Source organism: Hirundo rustica, chromosome 7, assembly GCF_015227805.2.
Source record: "Hirundo rustica isolate bHirRus1 chromosome 7, bHirRus1.pri.v3, whole genome shotgun sequence".
Lineage (NCBI taxonomy): Eukaryota > Metazoa > Chordata > Aves > Passeriformes > Hirundinidae > Hirundo > Hirundo rustica.
The window spans coordinates 33,720,112-33,738,003 of NC_053456.1; the positions used below are offsets into that span (position 1 = coordinate 33,720,112).

At 39.5% G+C, this 17,892-nt stretch overlaps 1 protein-coding gene across 3 annotated transcripts in view; it reads right to left on the reverse strand.

Moving 5' to 3' along the window:
- KANSL1L (KAT8 regulatory NSL complex subunit 1 like) overlaps positions 1 to 17,892 on the reverse strand; it is a 62,233-nt gene that overhangs the window by 14,808 nt on the left and 29,533 nt on the right. For all 3 annotated transcript variants that reach the window (XR_005701593.2, XM_040068931.2, XM_040068930.2), the window contains exons 6-7: positions 13,490 to 13,691; positions 3,102 to 3,249 (exon numbers count right to left, since the gene is read on the reverse strand). Coding sequence is in view for 2 of the 3 variants with exons in the window: in XM_040068931.2 (XP_039924865.1) it covers positions 3,102 to 3,249; positions 13,490 to 13,691 (350 nt within the window). In the remaining variant the exon portion in view is untranslated. The remainder of the gene's footprint in view (positions 1 to 3,101; positions 3,250 to 13,489; positions 13,692 to 17,892) is intronic.

Here is a 17,892-nt window from a genome sequence, read left to right on the forward strand (position 1 = left end):
GAGTTCTAGGCAGTGATTCACCCAGCACATTCAACATAACCTGTGAGCAATACTGCTAAGGACTGAAACCGACTGGAGGGTATTGAGTGAGAATAAGACTGGGGTCTTCCCTCTTGACCAGCTCCTGCACAAAACCCAGCACAGCAGAGAGCACACAGTGTACTTCTGTAATGTGAAGAAGCTTCAGTTCAGCCTTTTGGGTAAAAGTAATGCTTTTGGAATTTGCTACTGCTGGAAGCCTACAGGTATTTTCAAGGTACATTCCCTTTCCATTTCCCTGGAAAAGTCTACAGCAGGGCAATGTAATTAATTTCCTGATAGAAATTCTAATGCAGAACTAGCCTGCAAAACATTTCAAGTGGTAAGGAATCTACCCCCTGTTGTAAGGAAGGAATGCTTAAAAAAACCCCGACATCTGAAAGCCTTTCTGGGAAAAAACTTACAAGTATGAAGGGAAATTTAATTGGAAAACAGTGTCAATGTAGGAAGTAGGCCTGACAGCTAGTACATTCAAAATGAGAAGGCAGGGCCCAAGGGTGGGCAGTAAACTACATATATTCAGGCAGAGTCTTTGCCTCATATGTGCCTTCAGGATGTGCCAGGACAAAAAACTTTCAACATACTTTGAACATAAAAAGAAGAATTTTTTTTCAATTTGATATGGATCTAATTTGATTGCTTTGTCCAAACACCCAAAGGTTTTTGCCGTGTTTTCTACACTACTTCCAAGTTAAACAAAGAAGGTCTGAAAGGTGTATTAGTCACAACATTTAAGTAAAGAGAGGACCAAAGCATTTCTCCTATTTTGTTGGTCTTTTGTTTTGTTTTGTTTTTTATTTTATTATTTTTAACCTGAGAAACACCTGGGTGACTCAGATTTTTTATTATGTCTTCCTGTATCTTAACTGGAAGGCCAGGAGTGCTTGCTTCAATCAATCCACAGCCTAGGTGCAGAAACACCAGAAACCCAGACTTCTTAGACACAAGCTACAATTTTCCAGTTATCAAGGTGCAAGTTGAAAAATGTGCTGTTATGTTGAAGTGATACTGCAACCACTGACATCTTTAGTCAAAAATCCCTGGTAATTTGGAAACTGTGGAAGAAAGACTTAGACATAGGGACAACTATGCTTCCAGAAGAGAGGACACTAGTGAGCTAGTCCCACTGCACTATTTACTAGATTGTCTGCAAATTATGATTCACCTTGAAATCAAACCACAAGAAAAGCCAAGGTGAGAGAACTACATCTGAACCTTGAACTTGAATCCCTCCTTGCACCCCCAAAAAAATCCAACTCCCAGAGTTCCAAAATGAAAGAAATGTCAACAATGTATTTTTAACATACAGAGAAAATGAATGCAAACCCCTTTTCTTTTACTCTGTGGACAAGTTTTATATATAAAGATGTGGGCACAGCACAAGCAGTATTTTAAGAGAAGTTATTGCTCTGGAAGGGGATAATCAAGAAAGCTGCAAAGAAAATATTAAATAGGAGCAGGCTACAACTTGGAAAATTTCTACCATGCATTTATTTACAATAATTCTTTCATATGTAAGAAAATGTCAAATATACTAGTCTTCATGAGGAGGTAGAGACAGCAAAGTACACAAAGTAAAGCATGAATCCAGCCTCCCTCAAAAGTGAGGACTACATTTGAACAGGAGATAATAGGTCTAGTGCTTTTTCCTTGCCTCAACTATTATTAGCAAGGCTCCTGGAAAAGAGAATAAATATTCCTTAAGAAATATGTCCTTGATACTGGAATGAAGCTAAAAACAGTTTTCCTCCTCCGTCCTGGCAAAGTGTCCAATAGTAGCCACAGCACAGTCCAAAGCTTTTTAGGTTTTTTATGATGACAAAGCTTTTTCTGAGAAAACAAAAGGTCAGTGTTCTTGCTACACATCCCAGTCTCCCTTAAGAAGGAGGTAAGAATGAACACAAGGGGCACAGAATGTCCTTGAACAGATGTCTAAACCCCTGGGCTCCAGCTGGGCTGTCAGGAGAAGTGATTGTATAAAAGAAGAAAGATTTAGGTGGTGTTTTTCTTTCCACAACAGAGTTCTGCTGCCTGAGATGTTTGCTGTTGCACTCTTGGAGTGAGTGAGCTAACCATTTCTCCTATCTGCTCCTACAATTATCTCCTCTTTAACCCATGCATGGGAGGCAAACTGCCAGAGCTGAGGCTTTCTCTGGATTCTCTCTGGATCCCATGTCCACACTTGGGTCTTGTCTACAGGCCAGTGACAAGTTCTCCAAAACCAAGCCTTAAGTTAATTCCTGACTTCCTAATACAAGGAAGCAGTGTCTATGCTGTTATTCTGGGAAGACTGGGTTTGATTAAAGATTCAAACAGTTCCATGGAAGTCCCAGCCTCTTCTTCAGAATTATTTTGTGGCAAAGAAGCCCCCAGAACAGCATAACTCCTTGTACTGGTCAGTAACCACCTGGAAACTGTTTTTTCCTGAAACAAAAAAATCCCACAAAAATTCAATCCCTTCTGCTGATAACAGCATTTAGGCTGTTATTTTGAAGTCCCAAGTACTGTCATGTTTCAGATGCACTAATTTCAGGGCTGAGTCACAGACAACATCATCTACATTACTGTCCAAAAAGACTAAAAGATCAGATGACAAGAAACCATAAAACTTTAAAAATAATCAAAAAAGCTGACTATCACAAAAATAATTAGAAAACCTAAATAAAGCTTTTTAGACCTAGTCCAAAGGGCCTGAACAGAAAGAAAGTGGCTTATGAAAACAACATAACCATGGTATGGTAGATGCTGGCAGAAGCACCATCTCTAAAGGACTGACCCTGACTCAATTAGACACACCATGAGACACCCAAGCACACTTTTTTCATGACCAGTCTTTTAATGCTGTAAGCACATTGCTGGTACGGGAAGCTTAGAAGGTGTGTTTTTCAAAAGTCAGGATCAAGTCAAGATTTCCATTTAGCTTAAACTCATGTATTTTGACAGTGTGAAGTTTAACGTTAAGAGAACTAAGTCCTAAAAACCATTGAAGAGACAAGTTAGTCCAAAACCTCTACAGCTGTCACAAGCACAGCCACTCTGTTCAGAGTCATGGCATTACTTACCTGAAGGGAATGATAAGACTGGATGGAAGGAAGAGTCCAGCTCTTGCACATAATCTAGGATTTTAGATTCTGTGCTGTATTCACTGCTGCTGAAAGTGGATGGCAACCGAGTTTTATATGGAAAGGAGGCATCTCTAGACGTAGAAGTCTGCAAGAGTACACAGAAACAGAAGTTAACTTTTCCTTTACTCATATCCTTCAAGTTAGACCAGAAGAGGAAAAAAAACCAACAACCCAACAACTCAGTGAGTGGTGCTCTTTAATATGTGAATGCGAAGAATATTCCAACAATCTCCAGATAATCTAAACACGACTTACCTTCACTTATTATGGACAGCAGTGCACAATACAAAGAATACAAACTCTTCCTTCAATTAGGACCAGGAAACAGCTGTCAAAGCTTTCAGATAAAACGTAACTGTTTTGAATCATTATTTTGATCTATCTGATGACAAACAAACACCCCTTGAAATTTGATTCCAAGATAACAGGCATGATATAAAAGCTAACACCAGACTAAAGAGAGGGGTCTCATTCATTTATCCCCTTAGCAAGAGTCTTAGCATCACTATCTCAAGGCACCTTGAGCTCACACATTTAAATACAAGAAACTATATTGAACATTTTGAGCACAGTATGTACTTACACAAACCAAAAAAGCAAGGTCTTAACCTCATTATGATTTAAACAACAGATAAGCAACAGAAAGAAGATATACAGCAATAAACATGGAGAGGGATGCATTAAGAACTGATTAATAGGTAGTAACAGGAATTACTAGAAAGAGGAGAGGTACAAAGAAAGATTAATTTAGCTGCTTGGCTGCGAGGCTTGTTAAAGTATGGAAGGTAAAATGATAAACTTTGGCAAAAGGCAGGGTGAAAATGGGCAGGAATAAACAGCAGAGTGCAGAGCATAGACTGAGCTCTGAAAGAAGGAAAGAATTAAATGTGATGATACGAGACAGCAGCAAACAGTAGTCTGTGCTTCAGAATGTGCTACAAGAAGTATTTCAGGGAAATAATGTGGCATAAGCTACTTTCTTACTGGACACTTCTGGTAGTAACCCCAAAGATACTGACACTTTTAAAGGCTTCTAAAGGTTTCTGATACTTTACCAAATGCTGCAGATCCTGCAAATGGAAAGGGAGAGAAAGGGACACTGGAGTACTTAGGGGGTCTCAAGCCTATCACTGTGCCAATAATCACATTTACCAACCCCTGGGAAACAGTTCCAGTGTAAAAAAACTAAAACACTGTAAGAATGAATAGGACATTTTCTTATGACTTTCTATGGAAACATGTAGTATCAAAGGTGAAACTATCAAAGAGCATTACTTGTATTTTCTGTACTTCTGCTTTCTGAATCTAAGAAAACTCTTTTTCCTGCCTGGAGTATTTCAGGCTGCACTTTAGCACTGCTACTCATGAATTAGTGATGCAGCAATTATATCTACCACATAAATTTCCCTCCACTTAGTGCAGGCAATATTTCTGCCACATGGCATCAATATCCATAGAAAATATTACATTAGGAAGTTCCCCTTTCTATCTCTTCCTTTCTTCTCAGTTACTGAGTTCTCTATGCTGGCACTGTTTTTCAGAAACTACTAAAATCAAGTAAGCGTGTTATGATGCTGGAGCAGAGAATACACTGATGGTGGGGGTGGTTCTTGTATTTAACTATCCCCCGCCATCTCCCCTGCCCCCAGGAAAAATGAACAGTCCTAAATCCACCCTGATCTGCATACACAGGTGTATGCACAAGCGCTTTCAACCTAACTTGGAAAGAATTCTTTCCTAGCCCAGGACTCCTTCGAATCAATGTTCTGTTATTTTCCTGTGACAGACATATGGGACTCTTTATCTGTTAAACTTTAAACAGCCATAAAGTGTTGGCAGAATTGGGTCCTGTGTTTGGAAATACTAGAGGCATAAATGCTAAAGTAAACTTAATGTTTCCCATTATATGGATCATTACACCAAAGCTTAAAGAGCTTTTAGGTACTTGCTCCACCTCAATGGAGCAAGTAGGGCTTGCTTTTTAAAAATGCACAAAACTTATTTCCTCTTGATATTTGGGTTTTAGAAAGTAAATAACTTGCAAAATCTCTAAGCTGCATCTGCACCACTTCTGCCTGTCTTTTTTCTAAAATAGAAGTGAAACCGCATTACAGTAGATATATATCTCACTCATTCTTTAAGAAGAAATTCCCAAAAACTGATCAGTAAAATTACCTAGAAAGTATATAGATAAGACCAAGACATTCTGACATCCAGACTTTTAGTCCTTACTCACTTTTTCTTTAATCTACTTTAGCCCCAAACACATCCAGATTATTAAAGCTGAGCCAGCTCAAAAACATGCACACATGGTCAAACAACCTCACAGTCAAAATCCACTTTGAAATGATATTAAAATCCATTTGCCAATATCAGTAAATGGAAAATTCTTTTCTTCAACTTGCCTGTGGTGGGAATTACAAAACCTTATGCCTGAATTTGTGCCTTGCATGCTCTGGCATCAACACGTAAGTAATGAAATCTTTCATTAAACCAGTTTGTAATCCAAGAGAAAATACAGACTTCATAGAAAAGCAATTTTATTTAAATGCCTGTGAAGCTACTAGGGGAAAAAAAGCTAAGAAATTTGTCAGTGTCTGCGTTCCTAGCTACCAGGTCTGGTTTAAATTTCTGACAGAGTAGTCTTCCACCGGAAAATGCTGAATTAGTGAAATCATGATGTTTCTCAGAAATGTTGACCTAATCAACTCTTGAGGAAAAAAATTCAGAAACCCTTAGCACGGGAGTTAAAGCATTTTACTCAAAGAAAGTGATTCAACTTTTACTGAAATAAAATGGAAGAATTGTTTATTGGAAAACTAAACTCTCCCTGCTTCCAATTCGAAAAAGAATACAGGCTACAAAACAACTGCCTTCTACAGCAGTCAATTATTCAAACTTTAACACAGCAACAAAGAACTCCACCAAAACCAAGCTGAAAACAAGCCAACATCTATCTCCATTCAACCACAGCAGTGACACAGGAACACAAGGGCACACAGCTTTTAGGAGACAGGCCCCTACAGCAAACCTGACCACGATACCAACCCTTCGGAAAGCAAGAGAGATTACATAACTTTTATCAAACTTCCCCTTTCTCCTTGCTATACTACACCTTTTATGTCTCCTGAAATGTTTTTCTTCATTGCTGAAATATAAAACCTGCTTCCTGAGCTCAAGCAGATATGAAGGACAATATTACATAAAATTCATTGTATTAGAGAAAATTCACTGTATTTAAGAGGAAGGGAGGAGTGTGCAAGTTTTAAATATTCAACTAAAATAGAAGCTCTGGTTTAAACTTATGAAACTTATAAAATAAAATGGTGTCAACCAGTAGATTCTAATTTTCTAGAGTATTATGAATTTTGAACTTGGATTTCCCCCCTTTAGTACTCTTTTACTGGACTACATAAAACACAGAGAGCAATTAATTTTTTTATTCATCCCATCCTTCTGTAGTGAAAAAGTGTGAGTCTATGAAGAATGCCATAACTGAAAGGAAAAGTGTTTTGTGCTCCCAGTTAAAAAATTGTGAAGCAATCCTCATTTTGTGGTTTCAGCTACTGATCACTAAAACTCCTGCCATTTTTGGAAACATGCCCAAGTGTAACAGTACAGAGAGCCACAGTTCAATTATGCCACTGTGTCAGAATCCAGTAAGTTAATTAAATTAATTCAAATACACTCTGCTGAATACCTGTCATATCTGCTCCTGATTACTCTTATTAAGCCCAAAAAGGCAAGGAAAAATGCATTTATTCTTTCTACACTCTCAGTTTCCACCAATATCAAAGAAGAGCTACCTCCCTCAATATTAAAAACTGTTCTTCCGTAAACAGGCAGCCAACTAAACTGCAGAGATTTAATTCTAAGACTCAAAAGAGCCTCTGTGTAGGGTGGCTGACACAAAACACACCAACCCTTTGAACAGCAAACACACCAACTTTTAATCCTGTGCTGTGTACAGATCAAGCTAATAGAGCCTGCTTGCCTCAGTGCTTTAGCATCTGCCTTAAGGACAGCCCACCCCTCCACGGCCTCCCTCTTCTGCACTCAGCAGCCTGCTCAGAGCTGTGTCCCTCTGGCAGAACGTACAGCTCCATGAAACCATGTGTTTCACAAGGTAAATGTGCAGCTCCTAAGTGCAGAGTGCTGCAGGGCACCACACAATACACCGACAGTGAAACGTTAATCTGAAGGCCCCAAGATCCTCTTGCTGTCAATAAAGTGGCAGATCCTATGGCAGAGACCAATGTTTTTCCAGGAAGAGGACAAGGAGTTTCATAAAACACTAATGAAAACTTACTCGGCATCCAACTTGCCATTACTTTTGGTCAGTATCCTACAAAGAGTGATAGCTTCTACTGTTCTCAGAGGTCACCCACCTCTCCTAAGCATACATGGAGTTTAGTTTCTTTAATCCTGCAATAAGCCAACGGGACTTTCACCTGCTCTGTAGAAGTGCATGCTGTCTTCTACAATCTGAATAAAACACTACAGAGATGTCACTGCACTAAAGGTGCAAGACCGTGGAAAGCATGAAGATTTCTCATTCTGGGAAAAAAAAAAAAAAAAAAAAAAAAGAATTCACAGGCTTTCTGGCTTGCCACAAACCTCAGAGGATAGATCTAGTTCTACTGGCAGTATCATAGACTTGCAAAGATAGAGGTGTTCCTCCCCTTCCTTTTTGCCTCCCTCAGAGACAGAAGTCTTGTCACACATTCTGAACAGCTGAATGCATACAAGAACTTCTTTCGGCTGTCAGATTTCATTGATTTTTAACTAACAGGAGACCTTATTTTTTAGGTTGCAGAGTTGAAGTAGCAATTTCATTAGCTATTATTTTCACTTACAAACTTGGTAACCAAGGGATTCTCCTTCCTAGACCACAAGGCTGACATATCCACAGAGGTACCATATCACGGTACCTTGCACTGAACCAGTTTGCAGGAGATTTGGCAACAAAACTTTTTTTTCAGAAGTCAGCAATGCCAGAAAACTGTGCTGAAGCAGATGGTGGAGCCAGTATCTAGGGATACCAAGGAAGAGGATGACAACCAGTAGACTCTACTCAATGCAACTTCTTTCATCCCAGGTACAGACTCCTAGCAAATAGCAGACATTTAGCAAGTAAGAAAAAGGCTATGCATGCTGGATATAATACAAATTATATGGGTGTGCATATATATATATATATATATATATAAAAATATATATATACATTTTTTCCAAAAACCTGAAAATTAACAAGACTCAGGGAAAAACCCACAGGTATCTACCAAGTGGCATCAACAAAAAATACCACCAGTAATAGACGTGGACTTGGAATGCTCTGAACACAAAAATCATAAACCAGCATGAGACTTAAATCAAAATAAGAAACTCATATGCTAGAATTTAAATACTTTTCTCCTGTCTGCTTTGGAGCCTTCTGGACAAGCACTCACTTTTTTTTTTTTTTAACCAAGCACTCACTTTTTTTTTTTAACTTTTTTTTTTTTTCAAACCACTAAATGAAAGCAGATATTCTTCTGCTCTTACTTAACTGCCAGTTGAGACTGCAGAGAAGAATATGTGGCAATATGGAACTGCAAGAGTTGACAACATTATACCAACTGTTTGCTTGTGGTATCCAAAATGTAAGCTTTTGCACCTCAATTCCTAACTTTCAGGGTGCTGGCACCTTTGCAAATTTGAATTCTGTTTTCTCCACAGATGCTTTAGTCCCCACAACCAACTCTTTCTCCAGCAGGTGGGAAAAAATTACAGTGGGTATCTTCAGATTAAAAAACCCCATCATGCTCTACAACTATGCAAAGAAACAAATGGGAGCAAAATTGACAATACTCCAATCTCACTGCTCTATTGCCTCTTACCTTTACTGATAAGAGCTGTATAAAGTTTTTATAGATTAAAAGTCTACACAGCCTCAATGACATCTCTTGGCAAAACATGACTTGAAAAAAGTGGAAGTGATATCCTTTTGTTGGGATATTAAATGAGAAACGAACAAAATATACTGGCAAAACAAAATCCTTGTTTTTTAAAAAATCCCGCAGCAAGTCACACAGGTAAAATAGCAAAAAAGAAAACATCAGAGCATTTCAGCTAAGCAAACCTCTCTGAGAGTTTCTGATTAGTATGATACTTGTCTGCTTTTAAAACGTTTAGTATGTCACAGATAAATTAGTTCCCTCAAAAAAAAAAAAATTAGCAGGAGACAGAGCTACAGTTTTCCTCACTATAGGAAAAGTATTTGCAGAAGAAGCACGATACATTAGACTGGAGAATCTGGGGTGGGGGAGGAAAGCTGTTATAAATGCAACAACCACTGAGAAATGATTCAATAGGTGTTTGTGTCTTACAGTCCTGACACCGATCTGCTACTTACAGACTTTCTCGGTTTTAATGTTCAGGCACTTTTGGCTTGCTTTCTTTCTTAGCATTAAAACTACATGACACACATTTTATAGGAGGAGACAATGACCCAGAGGTTTTGACTTGCCAGCTGTAACAACACAAACGAGGGGCAGATCCAACTTTTGAACACAGCACTCTTCAAACTTCCAACCCCTACCCACAAACACTTTCTCTTCCTCAAGCTTACTCCTTTGTGCTGTTCTGCATGTGACTTTTATCATTCATCCATTCAAACACCATGCTGAAGAAATGCACCACTGCAATCCTGTCCTCTAGACTGAAGCACAGACTGCAATTCCCAGGGTTTGCTGTGCATGACTCACAATCAAGAAATGGCCTAAGCTCCTAACGAAGCTATTTAGATAAAGAAGGAAGATACAAAACAGATTCCAGGGCCAAATGATGACTCAAGGATCATCCTGTGGTACTTAGTAATCCTGAATTAGGGGGCAAGCGGATTTGGCCCCAAAGGATGTTTGAAGTTCCTGAGGATATCGGACGGTGACAGATAAACCAAACACCCTGCATCCTGTTTTATTTATCTGCAGTCTATCTTGTCAGTCTGGAAGGTCTTCTAGAGTTTCATAGACTTCTGTATTTTCGTTTAGATACTACCCTGTGTAAGCATTATTTGACTAGCACAGCAGGGGAAGGTGTAGTCCTCTTCAGAAAAGAAACAGCAGAGGACAATATAGGGCATCTCTCCACAGGCAGCAGGAGGCTTCTAGGTCATACTCATTGTAAATGTATGTGGCATGGCAGTAGATAAGAGAAAAAATGTGGCTGTCTTCCCAGTGACCTTACGAACTGACAGATGGCATAGCAATTCACAGTTTCATACTTTACCTTTCCTAACATGGATGTTAGGGGGGTGAAGGGGGAGAATGAGCTTCCCAAATGAATCTGAAGAGGTGTGAGGGATTACACTGAACGCCAGTCAGACGCACAAGGGGTACAACCTGCCACTGCATTAAAACCCAATTGCAAATTCCTCAAAGCTATCCCAGCATTTCTTAATGCCCCACACACAGAGGTCTGCATTTTGCTGTAATTCTCTGGTCACAATTCTTTAGTCACCATCTTGCTCAAATTATTCTGCAGAGCAGCATCTTCCCTCAGCACTGCCAGTGACTACTCGCTGCCCATTCAAACCAGGCACCACCAGGAGCTGCAACATTAAGAAGATTCAGTTTTCTCCTCTGATTTTGGCAAGCTGGAATTTGTTAATTCCACATCTGCTGCAAGACTCCCAGCTTGTTTTCAGGCCAGTGACCTTAAAGAAATGGGGGTCCTCACAGACTGTGGCACCAAGGGTTATATAAATATGTCAAATTTGAGGAAATATGGGAGGGGCACTTGCTAGAGAAGGGACACTAATGCTATATTAAAATGTTATATATTAATGCTATATTAAAAACTATTAAAAACCAACTATTTTCCATATGCTAAGAAGTTACTAATTTTTTCTGTGAAAGACAAGAGGAAATGTGGATTACTCTGGGGAATATAAATGCATTTTCAGAGAAAAGTAGATATCACTCCCAGAAACCATTCCCCATTTTGCATCCTCACCCTTAGACATCTGCCTAATTCAGAAGCCAGCCAGGGCTGATGGCCAGGGCTCTTTCATTACAGGATGTGCAATCTCATCAACAGCTGGGTAACCAAGTGTAGCAAGTGCAGGACTAAGAAAGTGACAGGGCCTGTTAGAGTAAGATTTGTTGAATGAAACTATACACTGCCGACAACTCTTAATTTAAAGCCTCGATACCCATTTAGGTTTAATTGTCAGAATGTGCTGGAAATGTCCAGTCTAATTTTATCACTTACTTCCCTAGCAGAATCCCTGATCCTCTGTTTTTAACTAACACTGTGCAAGAGGCTTTTTTTCCCGGCTTCACCTAATTTTCAAAACTTGAGTTTGGCACTTGCATGATGACTGAAGCTGACAAGTCGATTGCTGCCATAATTTCTTATTTTCTCAAGGAACAAGAGCTACAGAATCTGTCTGCAACCCATGATGTAGTTTTCCACATTGCCTCTTGGTTAACTCCTCATGGAAAGGACATTCAAAAGCAGAGTCTAAACACAAGGTTTTGAGCTGAGAACTGCAGTAAGCATAAATAGCATTCCCTACAGGGGTGTTTTACCTCACTATCTTTGGGACATCTCTGTACTTTTGATACAGAGACACTGAAGCTGGGTTAATAGAAGGTAACCTAGCCCCACAGTTGTCAAGCAGACACACAAGCTTGGAGCAGACACACAGTTGTACCAGCTCTGATACTTGAAGCCTTAACTACTAACCTAAAAACATACTTTTTGCTGGCAGTCTACAGCTAAAGGTTCATTATAAATCTTTCTTTGCAGCCTACAAGTCAAGGTAAACTATCAAGCATGCAGAGCAGCTAAGCTCTGTATCTGGTTGAAGGTAAAAATGTAAAGTCTGCCTTGAACTCCTGCTATCAGGCTACAGACACAGAGTTTCTGATCACAAGCCTTTACTGATATTCTCAGAATGTCACCAACTCTGGCCCGGTTCTCAGAACACAGAGACATAGGCAGTGCTTGTAGAAATATGAAATACTTGAACTTGCAAGACAGAGGCATCCAGAAAGGCCTGTTATTTAGAAACTGCATCTGCAGTGAAAACCCTTCAGGTTTAAGAAGAAGGGAAAGTCCTCGAGTCTCTTGGTCGAGGGTGAGGAGCTCTCACCACAGCTGCAAGAAGCAGTTCATCAGCCACAGCATGAGGCCTCCAACCTTTGACACAACTGCATGGGAAACAATCTCCTTGGTCAATGCAAGAAAGATGAAGAGGCTAGGTACCTAGGAGAAGACAGAGATCCCAGACTCACTGACCACCCCCTCCCCCCCTCTGGCCCAAACCTTGCAGGTAGGTGGGCTGCCAAGTCTTTAAATCCCACTGCCAGGAAGCTGGGAACTCAAACAAATGAGAAACTGGACAGTTTTTCAATGAAGTACCTTGCTAAAACTAGGACGCTTCTGCCATTTTGCAGAGAGTGCTGAATCAGCACAGAGCATCCTTGCATGGGAAATTGCTCCCCAGATCACTGGCACACTTAGTAAACCCTAGACAGTTAGCTGGGGAGACACGGAGATTTCCCTCAATACTACACTTACTTTTAAGAAGGCAAAGTAAAATCAAGAAATTAAAACCTCTTGGGATTAGCACTGCTCTGAAAAATGAGTTCATAGTGTCTCTGTTCCCAAATTAGACTGTTTCTTTAAGCACCACAGCTAAACTCATTATATATTCTTACCAGCAATATGCTATTAATATCAGATGCGAGCAGATAGCCTTGCCCTGCACAAGACAATGTGTTTTTTTCAGTTTTAAAATATTAATTCCTCCATAATGCAGAAAATTCTAAGAGTTTTAAAGCATTCTTTAAGTGTCATGAAAAAGGCAATGTAACTAATCAGAAACAGCAAAAATGGAAACAAGATTAAGATATTGCAAGTCAATTTCCTAGAAAATAATGTGCCACCAGCTGTGTAAACTTTCCTGTAGCTGAAACAAATATCCTGAAAACAAACAGGCAGATGCTTTACACTGTAGCCTGTCTCCTCAGCAGTCAGGCCTCCCAAAGAACTCTCAAGTTGTCTCTTAGATTGTACAAGGGCTTTAAAGACAGCCATAGGACAAACTGATTTGATAAGCAGGACTCTGAGCTATCTTTAATTTTTATGTTCAACTCATTAACTCAGAGCTCCTGCAGACACACCCAGTGCTGCACTGCACACCCTCTATGATCCCTGAACACAACAAACAACCAGCACAACATGCACTATCCTCTGGCACAGCAGACAAGACACATGCTGACTCAAGCAGCTCGACTCTTTGGTTCTCTCTCCCAAACAGAGAGCCAAGGGCCTACCTGCTGATTCCAGTGACAGGCACTGTGCATTCTGTAGAGTTTCCTCTTCTGGAAGCTATGAAGTGGCCTTGTTCGGGCAGATGTGCTCACATTATTCACAGAGACAGATTTGAGTCTTGTCCTGTCTCTTCTTCTTTTCTTGATATGCTGATGGTCAAGCAGCCAGCTGCCTGAAGAGGATACCTCTCTATTGTCTGAAGCTCTGCAATTTCATGAATAATGAGGAAAGGAAATACAAAACGTCAGATATGCACAGGCCAAGACTTCACATACTGATTAGCATTAGCTATCTAATTCTCAGAGAATTTGATAAACACCACAAAGTTTTAGCATGCTGTTTCAGACAATTGTGTACATGCTTTGTTTGCTAGTTAATTACTTCTATGTCAGGACAGGGGAGGGGATTTTTCATTCTTCTTCACCTTTCTGCTCATGGAAACAAATGTCAAAATGAAGTTAAGCCCCCAAGCATATACCGAGTTTCGTTTTTTACAAATTCAAGAACCTTCTAATACTTTTAACACGTATGAGTTTCAAGTTACAATTATTTTTTTCCCTTCATACTGACGTTCCATTCAAGACAGCAGCCGTTCCAACGTAAAGGAGACCTAGAGTTCTGTCCCAATACTTTCAAGATTTTCTGGTTTTGCTCAAGAACTGAAACCTAAGTAAAGCTTTACAAACCAGTGATCATTCAACACAGGTTTGCAACTTACTGTGAAGCATTTGTATCAAAACTAGGAACTCTACAACTTCAAGTGCAGAGAGTCAAAGTCAAGTGCAAAGACGTGGCCAAAAGCAGTAGAAGCCCCTGCGTGTATGTGTAGAGCAACCTCACACCATTCTCACCAACCTACAGCCTGTCTGACCAGAACAGGCACCACCACAATGCAAGAATTTAAAACACTCTCCCATCTGGGTGGGAATGACTCAATGGCAAGAATGAACTTCCCTGTTACAGGTATTCCTGATTTTATTTCGTCCCTGCAGCAACATCTACCTGCAAAGTTGAAGGCCTGCTGCAAAAAGCACTCAAGTGTGCTTTTATTTTTACAGTACTGAAGACCTTGATCACAACTCTGGACTGTCTGAGCAGTGGAACTACACAAGGTATTTTGGCCCTGGCTCATAACAGGTCATCCATCTGCACAAATGATTATTTTGTCTTATGACAAGTCACAAGACAAGTTTTATTAGTAAAGTTGTGACACAATGGAACATGAAAATGAATTTATTACAAGGCCACTTACAAATCTTTTTTGACAGGTGGTATTCTTTAAACAGTACATTTTTATTAAATGAAAGGGCTTGTTAGGGAAGTGTGATTAAACACCATCCCATGCTGTTTTGGAATGGTAACAAGGCTTTGCACATCAATATAATCCAATAAGCGACACAGACACATGAAAACAACATGCTAATTAACAGAGGGATTATACAAAGTATTTAAAGGAACATATCAGTAAGTGCCAAGAAAAAGCCCAAAACACTGAGGCATGACATTCTTAATTTTTACACTGCAGTTTTAGGGCTTGAGAAAGAAATACAAGATTTACAGTCCAGGGAAAGATTTCTTAAAATACTCTCTCTGAATTTTCAAAAACATTTTCTAAGTCAGATGGTCCCAAGCCCAATTTGTGGATTTCCACATACCTCTCTCTTAAGTGAGAGATAACTTGGACAGATAAATTAGAACAAAAAGCTCTTCAGCCTGGCTCTTCAGCTTCTGGTACCTGCCTTTGTTCTGGTGGTCTGCTGAGGCCCTTGGTAATTTCTCTGCAGTCTCTGACATCATCTGCTCTATTTACCCTCCTGCACCTTGTAGCAACGCACTGCAGTGCAGTTTCAGCTGAAGAGAGATCTCATCTTCATGGCCTGGAGCTCAAGTACATGGCAGTGGGGTTTTCCTGCCACTTGTATAAAAGGTTTCCCAATCAAGCTCTGTGTTACCCATTTAGTTTGATCTTAGTCTGAGTGGTTTTCAAAATGTGATTCTACAGAAGAGCAAAATTAACCATGGCCAGATGTGAAAGCTATGAATTTGCTAGAATGCTCCTTTCAAAGCTCACAGGTTTGTCTTTCTTGCTCTTGACCTTACTTCCAGATGCAAGCCTGCACAGAAAGCCATCAGCCAGGCACTATATGTCCCGAAATATTAAATTTTTTCTTCCTCTCCCTTCATAACAAAGTGGGTATCACGAGCTTAGGGAACTGCTTCTATGAGCATCTACCTTCATGCAATGCTTTGGGCTCATCCTAGCACCTAGATTCAATTGAGCAAGGAAAAGCCACACACACAAAAAAGGAAGGCACTAAGGTAATTAGGCCTTGACAAACAGCAATTCGAGGTTACCCATCTTCAGTCAACCAGGAACTGTCCCTGCACCTCCGCTTCCACTGCCAACAGCCCACGTAACCAACTGTACTGCAACCCCACAGTCACCAACCCCAAAGCTTGTCATGCTTAAACCTACTTTAAAAATGGAAAATTGTGTTTTTCACATCAACAGCCTACAACTAATTTGAAGAACTTACTTAAGTGAAAATAGCTATCATCTGTTTTTCCCCATCTCAAATATAAAAAGATCCCCTTATTTTCCATTTGATTTTGATTTCTGCTTTCTGAAATACTGACTACAGTCAGAATGAACTCTAGAAAAAGGGGAAAAGCAGCTAAGAATTAAGTTAATTGCAGCATGTAAGTTAATAATTAACTAATAAGTTAATTCAATTAATTGCACATACAGGTACTACAAGAACAAAATACCACCAAGAACCTGAAACACACTCAAAAACCCCCAAAAATTAGGAGGTAGTGAATTTCCCTGCAGGATTCTCATGAAAACCAATCTATTTCATGCACCTTTAATGAACAGTATTTATTGGCAGATTTCAAAACACTTCATTAGCAGTGAAAACTTAAAATTAACTGTTTAACTCATGTTTAAAACAGCATCTAGAAAGCCCTAAAATTTCTCAGATTCCCTTCCAACACCTAACTTGCTAAATTCCAATTTAGAGTTACGGCACTGAGAAAACCTTCCAAGGCCTAACATTTTTCTTTGGAATTTTTAAGTCATGAGTAGAAAACAACCAACCTTAGAGAGTTGTCAATGAGCAAACAACATGTTACTCATGAAATGGAAAAACTAGCTTTGGACAATGACCAATAAATAAGAAGAGAATTAGCTTGAAGTTACATCATTAGAGTCTCTCATCATGAAGTTAACTTCATACACTCCTAAAAACATTTTTAAAAGCAGGAATTCTTCCTCACCTGTCTCATGAACAAGTCAGATTCAAGGCACAGCCTAAATGACTTTCTTCTTCCACATACCCATCTCTATTAGCAATTCCTGTTTCGGGGCTATTTTTAGTTCACATCTGAGAGGAACCTTCTAATTTTCTCCTACATCTGTGATAAACAACTGATACACCAGGAGCAGGGATGTCACATGCCAGGACCCCTTCATCCTTAAATTTAGGGCAGAATCACACAATCACTGTGAAACAGACGGCAGCTAAAGCCCATCCAAGCTGCTCACTATAATCTCTTTGTGGGAGGCTACAGCCTCTGCAGCAAAGCTGAAACAGACGGTGTGGCCAGCTCTTCTTGGAGATGGGAACCCAGGAATTATGTTCTGCTGCACACTCTGCCATAAACACCCCAGTTCTAGTTGGGAACAGTTTTTTCGTCCACCTGATCTTAATTAAGCCCTGTGAATAACAGCATCCTCAAAAATTGCATTACAAGTATCTCAGGAGAAATAGCCAACATACCTAGACCTTTTGTTACCGCATTCAATTACTTCAATGTTGTTTTGGAACTAATGCTTATTACAGCCTGTAGTGTACTTAAAATCTTTCAATAAAAGATAGAATTACTAACTAGTATGGCCTAGCACTGAGAAACATTTTTCTAAAATGTTTATTTCAACCTACAGTCATCCTGGAAGGTATGCCCATACAGAAAAAAAACCCTTGAATGGAAAATAGTACCTCCAAATTCCTGAAAATGTGGGTGACAAAGATAAACTTGGCCTTTTATTGAAGACTGATCTGCTTAAAATTAATGATGTTACCACCCTGACACTGACCCCTGCTGAGACACACTGCTTACGTATTCTACTAATCTAGTTTGTCAGTTTTCCAGAAATAAAGCTGTACGTGTTATGACAGAATGCATTAAGTCTCAAACAATCACAATAAATGCGCTTCTATATTCTTTCACTACTTCACAGATTCATCTTCCCAGTACTTAAATGTAGTTATAGTGACTATATGTTTATCTTTAGGAACAACACAAACCCCTACTATTTTCAACCTTACAATCAAGACTTGACTTCTCTTGCCGCCTGCAGAAAGCAGCTCTTTTTTCCTTACTTAACATTGCGATGATTATT